Here is a 16,075-nt window from a genome sequence, read left to right on the forward strand (position 1 = left end):
ATGATGAGGGGGATTTGATTAAATCTTCAAAGTATTCACGGCCACAAAAAATTTGAATCCAGAAGGTTCTTTGAGTAGATAGAGGAGTTGAGCACTTGTGATCACAGCCTAATATTCAGAGTGTCAAAGGAAAATTGGAAATTTAGGCAGCGTATTTTTCTTTTTCGTAACAAGGTGTTAGAGCTCTCGAACCGGTTACTTGCAAGGGACAGGTCCGTCACTCTTCATATATGAATGTATTACAATTACAGCCCTCTTGCACAGATCCTCACAACATTACCATTCCAACTGACCTTTATGGCGATGGGAAGGCGGTTTTCCTTAAACGAATGGAAATTGAAACAGCGCTGCTGTCCTGCTTTTCTCACGGGCACGATGTTACCGGAACATTCTACATACAATGGCATTCCCTCTAGGACCTGAGCAAGAGAAAAAAAACAGACACAAGTGGGATACTAACATGTTGCAAACAGATTTGGTTTAAATCGTAGTGTTAGGAAATATAACTAAATGACATCCTTGTCCCTCTGCCATCATTTAGCAGTGTCGGGTGCTAAGTTACTTAACCCATTGAACACCTCTGCCCAGGACATGAGTACATCATCCAGGTTATCTTGTCAAGAGCTGCTATCTTTGGGCTCAGGCCATTCAAAGAGGTCTTATTTGCCTTTTCAAGTAGATGTAAAACATCCTATTTTCAGAAAAGAGGAGGGAGTTTCCCAATATCCCAGATAACATTCCTAACTCAATCAATCATCACTACCAGAAACAGGTCATTCATTTCATTTGCTGGTTTTGAACGGTTTTGGTGATCAAATGGTGGTCAGGTTACCTAGGAGAAAACAGTGAATGTTGTTCAAAAGGAGTTCATTGATTGTGAGGTGTTTTGGATGTGATAAGGAGCTCTATAAATACAAGCTCTGTCCTCAACATGTTAAAGTCACAATGCTCTGAACTCAGGCTGTGTTCCCACCAATAAAACAAGATCGCTCCTCTTGAAATCACAGCTAATGAAATGACTTCCAATCTCAGGTGTATTCGCTGACAAGTTCTTCAGAAAAACATTTGCATTTTTATATCTCAGAATTTAATCAGGACAATTGCTCAACATCTGGTCGCCTGACGCTGTCATCACTTCCAAGGAACAGCCTTGACTTTGTTCGTCTCCTCACTATTTTTCTCTGTCGTTTTCAGTTTGGTGGCCACCACCGATCGAGAAAATGTCAATGAGACTGGGACTGCCACGTTGGGTGGGTGTTGCAGGCATATTTCTGCTATAATGCCCATTCAGCACCCAACCTGAAAGGCTCCTCCATTGAGTGAGCAGCTGTACCATTCCTAATGTGTCTGTTCACTCACTCGCACTGTGGGCCTCAGCAATGCCAAGCAACACTCCCACTGTCGAAGCATATCAAAAAGTACATGAAAAGCAATCAGAATTGTTCATAATGGTTTTCTTAAAAAAGGGGTATGGATGTCTCTATCACCAAACCGCCCTCTTTAAACGAAGTGTGGATATTCAGCCTCCCTCTTGAAAAGATGCCCTGTGCTAATAAAATACCTTCTTGCTGCCAGGCGTGAAAGAGATGAGAACTTTTTTGCTTGCTACCCTCATACTTTATATACCAACCCAAACTGAGGCAAGTGAGTGCTCAATAACTGATTTAAATTATCAACCCTTGAAGGCAAGGATGGCAGAGCAGTCACACCTCGATATCTCGGCTCCTTGCCACTTCCGTGAAGTTCTCGTGATGCTCCAAGGTTTTGTCCACCTTGTCATCGCTCATGCAGTAACATCGTAGTCGGCCATCCCTCCCATCGTGCATCTTGGCAAACACAACAAACTTGGCCATATAGGGCACAGCCATCAACTCATTGTAGAGTTGGGTGGCAAAATTCACTGCTTCTGCTGTTCGTGGACAGTCAGCCAACCAAAACCTGCAGCAGAAATGACAGAGTGATCAGTAGGCTGGACTGAATGGAATAATGACAGCTGAACCTGGAGAAAGGTGGAACCAGTCTGAGGGTTAATGCTGAATCACCATTTCTGTCCAAGTGCTGAGAAAGCAGAGGTAAAGAACATTCAATTAGCAGACCTTCCTCTCCTTCATTCAGAAACTAAGGCACAAGTGGAACAAGTAACACAAAACAAAGTGGATGGATTGAACAGTCCAACTTCACCCAGCTCATGTAAGGCAGTCGCTGTGCATTAAGCCTGAAGCATGAAGCAAGTGAAGACATTTATTCTCTGAATCAGGAGTTACACAGCGAGAGGTCTTACCTACATAATGCATATCAATGGCAAGGGCCTGCTCTGTTGCTTACCTTGCTGATACATTGGTGGTGAAGTTTGCACAGTCATTTGTGTGGATTAGTTTGGTTGTCCCTGTGATATCTTCCCACTGAGCAGTGTCAGTTCCTCCTGTCAGTTAAGCACAGAAATTTAAGGTTAAATCAGTCACAGGCCAATGAGATTGACACAATAATTGGTTCACACCAATTTTCATTGCCAGTGGGTGATGCTGAATTATTTTTAAATTGGCTTCTTGGCCTCAGCAATATGCCACCGCCTCAGGTTTTTTTTTTTGACCAGTGACTACTACAAGGGTTTGCTGTGGATCCCCCACAGCAGAGCACGCACCGAACATTCTTGTTGGACTTGTTGATGCCACAAAGCTCTCTGCTCAAGGGACCGGTGTCACGGGGGATTGACAGCACCCACAGGGAACGGGACAAAGTGGCAAAGGTGCAAAAAAGAAAAGGCATGGATTGGGATCATGAGCAGCAAAAATATCAAGCTCATGTGCTAACTGATGAACTGGATGGGTCTCCAGAAATTCAGAACGGAAGCTGAAGGTTATTATTCAGATCCTGCGTAAGTCAGTTGATCAATTCACAGTGGAAATTAATCCACTGAATGTAACCATTGAGGACAGAAAATATGAAAATTGTGCATCATCCATTGGAATGAACAGTGTTTGTATTGTCATGATGCATTTCCAGTCTCTCTGAAGAGGATAGCCTGAGTGCTTACAAAACACTTTGCTCATGAGGCAACAAAGTTGGTAGATGAGCAGCCCTGCATCATGCATGTGTGAGGAGAAAGCGGGAGGAAAGGAATTTACAAGCAGAACTACCAGAGAATGGTCCAGGGCTGCCTGCTCTACAATCTTTCAGAATATGGTCATTCGCCCCATTGAGCCTGTGCCAGCTCTTTGAAAGAGTTAACTAATTAATACCACTCCCTCACTTTCCCCATTGCCCTGCAATGTTCCTATTCAAGTATCTATGCAATTCTCGGTTGAATCTGCTTCCAGCACCCTTTCAGGCAGTGCATTCAGATCATCATAACTCTGTGTAAAAATAATTCTCCTCATCTCCCTCCTGCGCTTTTTTTTTGCCAATTACCTTAAATCGATGTCCTCTGGTTACCAACTCTCCAGTAGCAGCAGTTTCTCCCGATCTACTCTATCATAATATTGAACATTTCCATTAAATCTCCCCTTCAGCCCCTCTGCTATCAGGATAAAAACCCCAGCTTCTCTGTGTAACTGACCTCCCTCAGCCCTGCGACTCTTCTCGGGATACTCCACACACTCTCCCAGGCCTAAAGTGTGGTGTCCAGAATTGGACACAGTACTCCAGCCAGGGTTGAATTGGTGATTTGGGAAAGTTTGGTATCTTTTCTCCTTCTCTGTACTTGCACCGCCTTCTGACTGGACATCAGGAACTCATGAGGAAACCACACTCTAACACTTGCACTGGCGCAAAATGCCACATTACAGGAGCCCCCTCAAGCTTCACACATGATCCTGGGCTAAGTGTAGGTCAAGGCAGAAAATTCCATGGAAAAGGTAACTTCATTGTCAGACCTATCACACTGCAGAGTAGTCGGAGGCTGGTTGCATCTCCTCCACTGGTGTCCCGTGGATTGTTCCTCCAAGACGGTGGCAGTGGGATCCGAATGCCTATCGGGACGTGGAACTTCCTTCTTCTGGGCTCCACGGTAACAATCGGACTGAATGTTGCCTGGTTACCCACTAACTTGGTTACCAATTCATCGGGAATAGGCTGGGCCTGCAGGAGGAAATGGCAACAAAGTGTTCAAACCAAAAAAAAACGAAATGAGCACGTCAATGGTCCACAGTTCAGAATTCAGAACTATAATATATTCAGCAGCAGTACTGGGACACCAGTCAGCTTCAGCCAACATTGGCCAAAGATTGTTTAACAATACCCAGAAGACATTCAAGTGAAGCTTGACATTAATGTGTCACCCATTTAACATAAACAGGTCTGTTATTCTGTTGATATAAGGAGCAGATCACTAACAATGGAAGGAATGAAGCCAAGAGTCCGGCATTTGCATATCTCACTGTCGTTATGAGATTGTTATTGCTGAACTATTTTCTTTCGGTTTAGACTGGGTTAGAGTCAAATGAGTCTCATGGTCATCGCAATGACAAACATTTCTGTGCCACCTTGGAATTTCTCTTTCTTGCTCTCTCCCATCCCTCGTCATTTCTTTTTAAAGCTGTCTTTTTAGATTGCTCACCTCCACTCAGCCAGGATTGCATGCAGGACTGGACAATCATCACCTGCGACCCCTTTACACAGCGGGTTACAAGATTCTGACAGATTATGTACAGTACACGCTGCATAAAAGGTACCAATTCTCTCCATCAGCTTCTGTACATTCATCAATAAAAGAGGGGTTCATTTTTGACAAGAGGTTAAACTGTATCTGGTGGGGGGGGGGGGTTGGTGGGGAGTTGGTAAGAGGTCGTTCCTTTCCTTGTACTTATTAAAATTCTCCTCACCCTTTCTGAAGATGCCAGCTGCCTTTGGAAATGTGATTCCAAGGGCCGCATCAGCTTTTGGTACATTGTCAGGACATTGGGGTGCATGCACTGGCTTTCACAGTGAGTATCAGGAGACTTGCTAAGCACGGAGGCTTAACAGCTGAGTACAACCCTGCATTTACCTGACATTCACAGACTGACTTTCAGGAGGAATCCCCAGACTTTGATGAACTGTGGCAATTTATTTTCTCCCCTCTCTAATCCACGGTGTTACATAGCAAGGCACAGGCCATTTGGCCCCTCGAACCCGTTCCACCATTCAATTCGATTATGATTGATCTGCAGCTCAATTCCAGTTTCCTGCCTTAGCTCCATATCCCTTTAAACCCGTGTCCAACAAAAATCTATCCATCTTAGTTCTTAAAGTTTCAAATCAATGCCCAGCCTCAACAGCCTTTTTGATGGAGATCGTTGCAGATTTCCACTCTCCTTTGTGTGAAGTGCTTCCTGACATCACTCCTGAATGACCTGACTCGAATTTTAATGTTACGCCCCCTAGTTCTGGAATCCCCTCCACCGGAGGAAATAGTTTTGCTTCATCTAATCTATCAAACCCTTTTATCGTTTGAAACACCTCAATTAAATCACGCCTCCATCTTTTAAACCCAAGGGAATAGTAACTAAAATTAGTCAACCTGTCCACATCATTTAACCTTCTCAGCCCTGGCATCATTCTGCATTGCACTCTCTCCAAGGCCAATATATCCTTCCTGTTATTCCAGACAGGGTCTAACCAAAGCTTTGTATAACTGAAGCATCACTTCCATTTTTTGGTTTTCCAGCCTGCTTGAGATAAAGGCCAACATGCCCTGAGCCTTTTTGATTGCTGTTTGTACCTCGACATTAGCTTTAGCCATTTGTATGTATGGAAACCTAGCCCTCTTTTCTCCTCCACAGCTCCTGCTCTCCCTATTAAGCAAATAATGGTCTGTTGTGACCAATTTTAGTCCAGGCTTGAATCAGATAACTCAAGTACAGACCCCAGGAAATAAAGCTGGGATTTCCTGCTCTTTGTGGCTCAGACTTTGCCTTTGGATTTTTAACCTGCTGCAATTTATTGTGGGATGGTCCTAAAATTTACTCCTTTGCATGAGCCAGCTGACTTCAGAAAAACTCAAACAACACAGTGAATGAGTTACGCGTTCCACCTGCAAAAGACTCTGGGCTCTTGCTTTCTCAACAGCACCACCTTGTGTTACATGCTCTTCTTTTTTATGAAACCATCTTCGAAGCCTGATCCCATCCAAACTGTGGAAGTTGTTCTCACCAAAGACTCGTCATATGAAGGGCTAACTTGAATGCAGTGGGTCCAGGGAGGGGTCTTCTCGAACATGTCGAGGTGCGCCGCGAGTTGGTTGCAATGAAGTTGGGCAGTTGATAATCACTGACAAAGTCCAGTGTTTGTCAGATGGAAGATGTACTCATAACCTCACCAATGGAATGTACTGCCTGTGAGGTCCGAGTTGCAGGCAGTCCCAATAGTCTCTGCCTACAGTTCAGGAAGTCAGACAGAGATCATCAATGTGAGAGTATAGATATGTTCCTACATTGTTTTTAAATATGGAACAATGGCCAAACAGCTAATGTAGGAATTCTGGTTAAAGAATGTGAGTAGCTCAGAATCAGTTCAAATTGTGTACTCACAGATCCCAGCACAACTGAGTACCATTGTGATTCAACAAGAACAAAGATAAGACACTGAGGATGCTGAGATACCATTGGAATTGGGAAATAACATGAAAGTTCACTAAGAGTTAGTCAATGTCCTGCTTGATGATGAATGCAACATGATGCAACTTTGGGAATAAATGGTGGAGCTTCCTACAGGGGAGTCCTTGTTATAATTGAGGAATACAAAGCAAAACACAGTTAGAAACTTCGGCTACCTTCAAGGAAAGGGATTGTGAATGGTCTGGAAATGATTCCGACTTGTGAGGACATGTATGTCTGTGTGTTCTGCTCTGTATCATGAGTTACGATGAATGTTTCCAAACAAGATGAAATGTGGTGCAATGTCAGAAATATTACTGTCACTAGCTTCCCCGAATCTGTTATTAAAAGAGTAAGGATTGTCCAACAGTCAGTTTGTGCACAGCTTGAGTCCTCATGTTGAAATGCAACATCGCTATTTCTGAACTTAACATTTCGGCTGACTGAACCAAGTACTTTGCACGTGGAAAAATCGTCTCTAATCTGTGCTCCGTCAGTGCAGGTCAACTGGTGTTTGCAGCAGCTGATCTCAGCCACCGTGGAAGGCAGTGGGGTGGGTGGGGTGACGAGTTAGTCTGCCTTCTGGCTTGGCTCGTGATTGCTTTCCAGTAATGCCCTGCTGATATGTGTAGGTGTGCCAATGTCAGACATCAAAAGGCACAGCTCAATTCTGAATCCCTTCATGGCTAAATAGCTCAGATCTGGTTCTCCCCATGCCCGAATGTCTCAGCTTTGATTTCCACCCCAACCCCCCAGATGAATAGCTCAGCTCTGATTCCCCCCACGGATGAATAGCTCAGCTCTGATTCCCCCATGGATGAATAGCTCAGCTCTGATTCCCCCACGGCTGAATAGCTCAGCTCTGATTCCCCCCCCATGACTGAATAGCTCAACTCTGATTCCCCCCCATGGTTGAATAGCTCAGCTCTGATTCCCCCCCATGGCTGAATATCTCAGCTCTAATTCCCCCCATGCCCGAATAGCTCAGCTCTGATTCCCCCCATGCCCGAATAGCTCAGCTGTGATTGACTACTTTCGCCAACAAGCCAGATCGAATACACAGCTGGCCAGTCAGCATCTGGAAAAAGGAAAGTTTTCTTGAGGTGAACTTTCACCAGGAGTAAATGGTCAAATGGGTAAGTCTTTGAAACTTTGTCCCTGTATAACTCACTGGCTTGGGGCGAGGGAGTGGAACAACTGTTGTGGGACAATAATATTTAACCAATAAAAGGAACCAGCGATCCAGTGTGATGCAGCACTGTTCTTCAGAAATACCCTCAATCTATTTGAAAAAATCAGCTTCCAGGGGAAAACACCTTTTCCAGGTCTTCAATATCCAGTGGTTTCCAGTTGACAGCTAGGTCTGGCTTGTGTTATTAATTACACTGGGTGGCAAGTTAGGTCATTGTGACAGAATGGCTAAGCTGCATCATTACCTGAAGGCCCAGACGGACTCTCTTAATCACTGCAGATGCCGGGAAGGTCGTCTGCACCTTTGGGACAAGTGTGCTGTTCACGACACCCCCCTCTCGGTCAATCCAAGCACCGTCTTGCCTGATACGAGAGACGACAGCGAAGTAGAGTGGGAAGTCCATGGAGACGATGCGGCAGAGTCTTTTCCTCTCCAGCTCCTCCAGGCTGTCAAGGTCTATGTGCACACAAACTCCAGTCAGCACCATGCAGCATTTATTATTGGGTGCAGTAGTACTGTGATGATATTACTGGAGGATTAATCCAGAGTATGAGAGATCATTAGGCAGTCTGAGAATTTCAATTCAGTTTGATGAAAATCAGCCAAATTAAAGCTGCTGCTATCAGTGACCACAACGATGTTGGACTGTCATAAAAACCCAACTGCTTCATTCAAATCTGTCAGGGAAGAAAATGTGACCCCTCACCCAGTCTGGCCTTTATGTGACTCCAGTCCCACTTCAACCTGACTCACCTGTAACTGCCCGCTGAAGGAGTTTTAACAAATCACTCAGTCATCACCCCACCACACTTTCTCAGGGTAATCAGGGATGGGCAATAAATGCTAGCCTTAACTGCGACACCTCTATTCCAAGACAGAAATGTAAAATAATTTCCAGCAGCAGCAGCAGCAGCTCCGACACAGCAAATGGATGAAGTGGAGTCTGCTAATATCAGACTCAAACCAACATGCTCATCAACAACAGTCACAAGAACCATCCAGTGTGGGGGCCAAGGTACAGTTAAAGCCAAAATTGGACCCAGTCATCATGGTGGTTTTAACACAAACATTAATCTCCTTTTCATATTACTTCTCCTCAACTCTTCAGAGCAATTCATCACCATCAATACTGGTGGGTGTTTATCCAATAGAGAAAGGAGGGGGTGTTTATCCAACAGAGAAAGGGGGGGGGGGTGTTTATCCAACAGAGAAAGGGGGGGGATGTTTATCCAATAGAGAAAGGAGGGGGTGTTTATCCAATAGAGAAGAGGGGCGGTGTTTATACAATAGAGAAAGGGGGGGATGTTTATCCAATAGAGAAAGGGGAGGGTGTTTATCCAATAGAGAAAGTGGGGGGGGGGGGTGTTTATCCAACAGAGAAAGGGGGGGATGTTTATCCAATAGAGAAGGGGGGCGGTATTTATCCAATAGAGAAAGGGGGGGGGGTTTATCCAATAGAGAAAGGGGGGGGGGTTTATCCAATAGAGAAAGGGGGGGGGGTGTTTATCCAATAGAGAAAGGGGGGGGGGTGTTTATCCAACAGAGAAAGGGGGGGGATGTTTATCCAATAGAGAAAGGAGGGGGTGTTTATCCAACAGAGAAAGGTGGGGGGGGTGTTTATCCAACAGAGAAAGGGGGGGGATGTTTATCCAACAGAGAAAGTGGGGGGGGGGGGGTGTTTATCCAATAGAGAAGAGGGGCGGTGTTTATCCAATAGAGAAAGGGGGGGGTGTTTATCCAATAGAGAAAGGGGAGGGTGTTTATCCAATAGAGAAAGTGGGGGGGGGGTGTTTATCCAACAGAGAAAGGGGGCGGTATTTATCCAATAGAGAAAGGGGGGGGGGGGTTTATCCAATAGAGAAAGGGGGGTGGTGTTTATCCAATAGAGAAAGGGGGGGGGGGTGTTTATCCAATAGAGAAGAGGGGCGGTGTTTATCCAATAGAGAAGGGGGGGGTGTTTATCCAATAGAGAAAGTGGGGGGGGGGTGTTTATCCAATAGAGAAAGGGGGGGGGTGTTTATCCAATAGAGAAGAGGGGCGGTGTTTATCCAATAGAGAAAGGGGGGGGTGTTTATCCAATAGAGAAAGGGGAGGGGGGGTGTTTATCCAATAGAGAAAGGGGGGGGGGTGTTTATCCAATAGAGAAAGGGGGGGGTATTTATCCAATAGAGAAGGGGGGCGGTATTTATCCAATAGAGAAAGGGGGGTGGGTTTATCCAATAGAGAAAGGGGGGGGGGTTTATCCAATAGAGAAAGGGGGGGGGGGTTTATCCAATAGAGAAAGGGGGGGGGTTTATCCAATAGAGAAAGGGGGGGCGGTATTTATCCAATAGAGAAGGGGGGGCGGTGTTTATCCAATAGAGAAAGGGGGGGGGTGTTTATCCAATAGAGAAAGGGTGGGGGTGTTTATCCAATAGAGAAAGGGGGGGGGGTGTTTATCCAATAGAGAAAGGGGGTGGGTGTTTATCAAATAGAGAAAGGGGGTGGGTGTTTATCCATTCGAGAAAGGGGGGGGTATTTATCCAATAGAGAAGGGGGGCGGTGTTTATCCAATAGAGAAAAGGGGGGGTGTTTATCCAATAGAGAAAGGGGAGGGTGTTTATCCAATAGAGAAAGGGGAGGGTGTTTATCCAATAGAGAAAGGGGGGGGTGTTTATCCAATAGAGAAAGGGGGGGGGTTTATCCAATAGAGAAAGGGGGGGGGTTTATCCAATAGAGAAAGGGGGGGGTATTTATCCAATAGAGAAGGGGGGCGGTGTTTATCCAATAGAGAAAGGGGAGGGTGTTTATCCAATAGAGAAAGGGGGGGGGTATTTATCCAATAGAGAAGGGGGGCGGTGTTTATCCAATAGAGAAAAGGGGGGGGGTGTTTATCCAATAGAGAAAGGGGAGGGTGTTTATCCAATAGAGAAAGGGGGGGGGGTGTTTATCCAATAGAGAAAAGGGGGGGGGGGGGTGTTTATCCAATAGAGAAAAGGGGGGGGTGTTTATCCAATAGAGAAAGGGGGGGGGTTTATCCAATAGAGAAAAGGGGGGGGGGTATTTATCCAATAGAGAAAGGGGAGGGTGTTTATCCAATAGAGAAAGGGGGGGGGGTGTTTATCCAATAGAGAAAGGGAGGGGGTGTTTATCCAACAGAGAAAGGTGGGGGGGGGGGGGTGTTTATCCAACAGAGAAAGGGGGGGGATGTTTATCCAATAGAGAAAGTGGGGGGGGGGGGGGTTTATCCAATAGAGAAGAGGGGCGGTGTTTATCCAATAGAGAAAGGGGGGGGGTGTTTATCCAATAGAGAAAGGGGAGGGTGTTTATCCAATAGAGAAGGGGGGGGGGGTGTTTATCCAACAGAGAAAGGGGGGGGATGTTTATCCAATAGAGAAAGTGGGGGGGGGGGGTGTTTATCCAATAGAGAAAGGGGGGGGGGGTGTTTATCCAATAGAGAAGAGGGGCGGTGTTTATCCAATAGAGAAAGGGGGGGGGGGGTGTTTATCCAATAGAGAAAGGGGAGGGGGGGTGTTTCTCCAATAGAGAAAGGGGGGGGGGTTTATCCAATAGAGAAAGGGGGGGGGGTATTTATCCAATAGAGAAAGGGGAGGGTGTTTATCCAATAGAGAAAGGGGGGGGGGTTTTATCCAAAAGAGAAAGGGGGGGGGTGTTTATCCAATAGAGAAAGGGGGGGGGGTGTTTATCCAATAGAGAAAGGGAGGGGGTGTTTATCCAATAGAGAAAGGGAGGGGGTGTTTATCCAATAGAGAAAGGGGGTGGGTGTTTATCCAATAGAGAAAGGGGGTGGGTGTTTATCCAATAGAGAAAGGGGGGGGGTATTTATCCAATAGAGAAGGGGGGTGGTGTTTATCCAATAGAGAAAAGGGGGGGGGGGGTGTTTATCCAATAGAGAAAGGGGAGGGTGCTTATCCAATAGAGAAAGGGGGGGGGTGTTTATCCAATAGAGAAAGGGGGGGGTGTTTATCCAATAGAGAAAGGGGGGGGTATTTATCCAATAGAGAAGGGGGGCGGTGTTCATCCAATAGAGAAAGGGGAGGGTGTTTATCCAATAGAGAAAGGGGAGGGTGTTTATCCAATAGAGAAAAGGGGGGGGGGTGTTTATCCAATAGAGAAAAGGGGGGGGTGGTGTTTATCCAATAGAGAAAGGGGGTGGGTGTTTATCCAATAGAGAAAGGGGGGGATGTTTATCCAATAGAGAAAGGGGGGGGGATGTTTATCCAATAGAGAAAGGGGGGGTGGTATTTATCCAATAGAGAAGGGGGCGGTATTTATCCAATAGAGAAAGGGGGGGGGGGTTTATCCAATAGAGAAAGGGGGGGGGGTTTATCCAATAGAGAAAGGGGGGGGGGGATTTATCCAATAGAGAAAGGGGGGGGGGGGATTTATCCAATAGAGAAAGGGGGGGAGGTATTTATCCAATAGAGAAGGGGGGGCGGTGTTTATCCAATAGAGAAAGGGGGGGGGGTGTTTATCCAATCGAGAAAGGGTAGGGTGTTTATCCAATAGAGAAAGGGGGGGGGTGTTTATCCAATAGAGAAAGGGGGGGGGGGTGTTTATCCAATAGAGAAAGGGGGTGGGTGTTTATCCAATAGAGAAAGGGGGGGGGGTTTATCCAAAAGAGAAAGGGGGGGGGGGGTGTTTATCCAATAGAGAAAGGGGGGGGGTGTTTATCCAATAGAGAAAGGGGGGGGGGGTGTTTATCCAATCGAGAAAGGGGGGGTGTTTATCCAATTAAGAAAGGGGGGGGGGAAGTGTTTATCCAATAGAGAAAGGGGGGGGGGAGTGTTTATCCAATAGAGAAAGGGGGGGGTGTTTATCCAGCAGAGAAAGGGGGGTGTTTATCCAGAAGAGAAAGGGGGGGATGTTTATCCAATAGAGGAAGTGGGGGGGGGGGGTGTTTATCCAGCAGAGAAAAGGGGGGGGGGGGGTGTTTATCCAATAGAGAAAGGGGGGGGGTGTTTATCCAATAGAGAAAGGGGGGGGGGGTGTTTATCCAGCAGAGAAGGGGGGGGGTTGTTTATCCAGCAGAGAAAGGGGGGGTGTTTATCCAGCAGAGAAAGGGGGGGGGGATGTTTATCCAATAGAGAAAGGGGGGGGGGGGAGTTGGGGGAGTGTTTATCCAATAGAGAAAGGAGGGGGTGTTTCTCCAATAGAGTAAGGGGGGGGGGGTGTTTATCCAATAGAGTAAGTGGGGGGTTGTTTATCCAATACAGAAAGGAAGGGGTGTTTATCCAGAAGAGAAAGGGAGGGTGTTTATCCAATACAGTAAGGGGGGGGGGTGTTTATCCAATAGAGAAAGGGGAGGGTGTTTATCCAATACAGAAAGGAAGGGCTGTTTATCCAGAAGAGAAAGGGGAGGGTGTTTATCCAATAGTGTAAGGGGGGGGGTCTTTATCCAATAGAGAAAGTTGGGGGGGGTGTTTATCCAATAGAGAAAGGGGGGGGGGGTGTTTATCCAATAGAGAAAGGGGGGGGGGTGTTTATCCAATAGAGAAAGGGGGGGGGGTGTTTATCCAATAGAGAAAGGGGAGGGTGTTTATCCAATACAGTAAGGGGGGGGTGGGTGTTTATCCAGAAGAGAAAGGGGAGGGTGTTTATCCAATAGAGAAAGGGGAGGGTGTTTATCCAATAGAGAAAAGGGGGGGGGGGTGTTTATCCAATAGAGAAAAGGGGGGGTGGTGTTTATCCAATAGAGAAAGGGGGTGGGTGTTTATCCAATAGAGAAAGGGGGGGATGTTTATCCAATAGAGAAAGGGGGGGGATGTTTATCCAATAGAGAAAGGGGGGGGGGGTATTTATCCAATAGAGAAGGGGGCGGTATTTATCCAATAGAGAAAGGGGGGGGGGTTTATCCAATAGAGAAAGGGGGGGGGTTTATCCAATAGAGAAAGGGGGGGGGGGATTTATCCAATAGAGAAAGGGGGGGGGGATTTATCCAATAGAGAAAGGGGGGGAGGTATTTATCCAATAGAGAAGGGGGGGCGGTGTTTATCCAATAGAGAAAGGGGGGGGGGGTGTTTATCCAATCGAGAAAGGGTAGGGTGTTTATCCAATAGAGAAAGGGGGGGGGGTGTTTATCCAATAGAGAAAGGGGGGGGGGTGTTTATCCAATAGAGAAAGGGGGTGGGTGTTTATCCAATAGAGAAAGGGGGGGGGGTTTATCCAAAAGAGAAAGGGGGGGGGGTGTTTATCCAATAGAGAAAGGGGGGGGGGTGTTTATCCAATAGAGAAAGGGGGGGGGTGTTTATCCAATCGAGAAAGGGGGGGTGTTTATCCAATTAAGAAAGGGGGGGGGAAGTGTTTATCCAATAGAGAAAGGGGGGGGGGAGTGTTTATCCAATAGAGAAAGGGGGGGGTGTTTATCCAGCAGAGAAAGGGGGGTGTTTATCCAGAAGAGAAAGGGGGGGATGTTTATCCAATAGAGGAAGTGGGGGGGGGGTGTTTATCCAGCAGAGAAAAGGGGGGGGGTGTTTATCCAATAGAGAAAGGGGGGGGGGTGTTTATCCAATAGAGAAAGGGGGGGGGTGTTTATCCAGCAGAGAAGGGGGGGGGGTTGTTTATCCAGCAGAGAAAGGGGGGGGTGTTTATCCAGCAGAGAAAGGGGGGGGGGGATGTTTATCCAATAGAGAAAGGGGGGGGGGGGAGTTGGGGGAGTGTTTATCCAATAGAGAAAGGAGGGGGTGTTTCTCCAATAGAGTAAGGGGGGGGGGGGTGTTTATCCAATAGAGTAAGTGGGGGGTTGTTTATCCAATACAGAAAGGAAGGGGTGTTTATCCAGAAGAGAAAGGGAGGGTGTTTATCCAATACAGTAAGGGGGGGGGGGGGTGTTTATCCAATAGAGAAAGGGGAGGGTGTTTATCCAATACAGAAAGGAAGGGCTGTTTATCCAGAAGAGAAAGGGGAGGGTGTTTATCCAATAGTGTAAGGGGGGGGGGGTCTTTATCCAATAGAGAAAGTTGGGGGGGGTGTTTATCCAATAGAGAAAGGGGGGGGGGTGTTTATCCAATAGAGAAAGGGGGGGGGGGTGTTTATCCAATAGAGAAAGGGGGGGGGGTGTTTATCCAATAGAGAAAGGGGGGGGGTGTTTATCCAATAGAGAAAGGGGAGGGTGTTTATCCAATACAGTAAGGGGGGGGTGGGTGTTTATCCAGAAGAGAAAGGGGAGGGTGTTTATCCAATAGAGAAAGGGGGTGGGGAAGTTATCCAATAGAGAAACGGGGGGGGGGGGGGGGTGGGGTAGTTATCCTATCGAGAAATGCGGGGGGTGTCTATGCAATAGAGAACGGAGGGGGTGTTTATCCAATGGAGAAAGGGGGGGGTGTTTTTCCGGTAAGAAAAGGGGGATGGGTTTATCCAGTAGGGAAGGGGGGTGTTTCCAGTAGAGAAAGGGGGCGGGGGGGGGGGGGGGGGAGTGTTTTTCCGGTAGGGAAAGGGGGATGGGTTTATCCAGTAGGGAAGGTGGTGGGGGGTTCCGGTAGAGAAAGGGGGAATGTTTTTCCGGTAGAGAAAGGGGGGGGGGGGGAGTGTTTTTCCGGTAGGGAAAGGGGGATGGGTTTATCCAGTAGGGAAGTGGGGGGGGGGGTTCCGGTAGAGAAATGGGGGGGGGGTGTATATCCAACCATCTGTGGTGATTATGAATCACCGACCCCACCAATAATCCCCAAGATGGACTCTCCAATGTATTTGGAAGATGCAGCTGTATACAATGGAAAACCTAATAGCAGGTTAGCACAGTTTGACTGTGAATTGCTCCAACTGGTCAAAGCTGCATACAACTACGATTTATTTCAATATCTTTCACATTCCTTTCCACATCCTTCCCCAAATCCAAACACACATGCACCTTCATCCATCCCATTTAGCAGCTGCTCCATCAGTTCCATTCCATCATGGTTTCGGTGTTCCTTCCATGCTGATCCATTCTCACTGCGCAGGACGACAATCTCCCGGTCCGGATGTTCCACTGAAGCGAAGTGTGGAATTTCCACAATGACTGGCCTGAAAAGAGAGAGTGAGAAGGGGGGGGGGGGGAGGAGAGAGAGAGAGAGGGACAGAATAGGGAGAAACAGAGACAGTGAGAAAGTGAGAGACAATGAGACAGGAAACAAAGAGAGAGAGAGAAAAGAAAAGGCTTGAAAGGTAGCGAGAGAGAGAGAGAAAGAACAAGAGAGATTGAGGAGAGAAGCAACAATGAGAAAAAGAAAGGCAGAGACAAAGAGAGGGATTCAATCTTCAGACTGATTTTTGAATTGAATGATTGGGAGAAGATTGTGAAGACTAAAAGACTCGACCTCCACCCAGCCAGTTA

At 46.9% G+C, this 16,075-nt stretch overlaps 1 protein-coding gene across 1 annotated transcript in view; it reads right to left on the minus strand.

The window, feature by feature from the left end:
• The window catches only part of LOC137357071 (ankyrin-1-like), a 183,208-nt gene that overhangs the window by 59,635 nt on the left and 107,498 nt on the right, over window positions 1-16,075 (minus strand). The window contains exons 29-34 of the mRNA XM_068023055.1: window positions 15,611-15,765; window positions 8,009-8,220; window positions 3,873-4,077; window positions 2,326-2,422; window positions 1,710-1,938; window positions 294-419 (exon numbers count right to left, since the gene is read on the minus strand). Coding sequence (XP_067879156.1) covers window positions 294-419; window positions 1,710-1,938; window positions 2,326-2,422; window positions 3,873-4,077; window positions 8,009-8,220; window positions 15,611-15,765 — 1,024 coding nt within the window. The remainder of the gene's footprint in view (window positions 1-293; window positions 420-1,709; window positions 1,939-2,325; window positions 2,423-3,872; window positions 4,078-8,008; window positions 8,221-15,610; window positions 15,766-16,075) is intronic.

Source organism: Heterodontus francisci, chromosome 47 (genome assembly GCF_036365525.1).
Source record: "Heterodontus francisci isolate sHetFra1 chromosome 47, sHetFra1.hap1, whole genome shotgun sequence".
Taxonomy (NCBI): Eukaryota; Metazoa; Chordata; class Chondrichthyes; order Heterodontiformes; family Heterodontidae; genus Heterodontus; species Heterodontus francisci.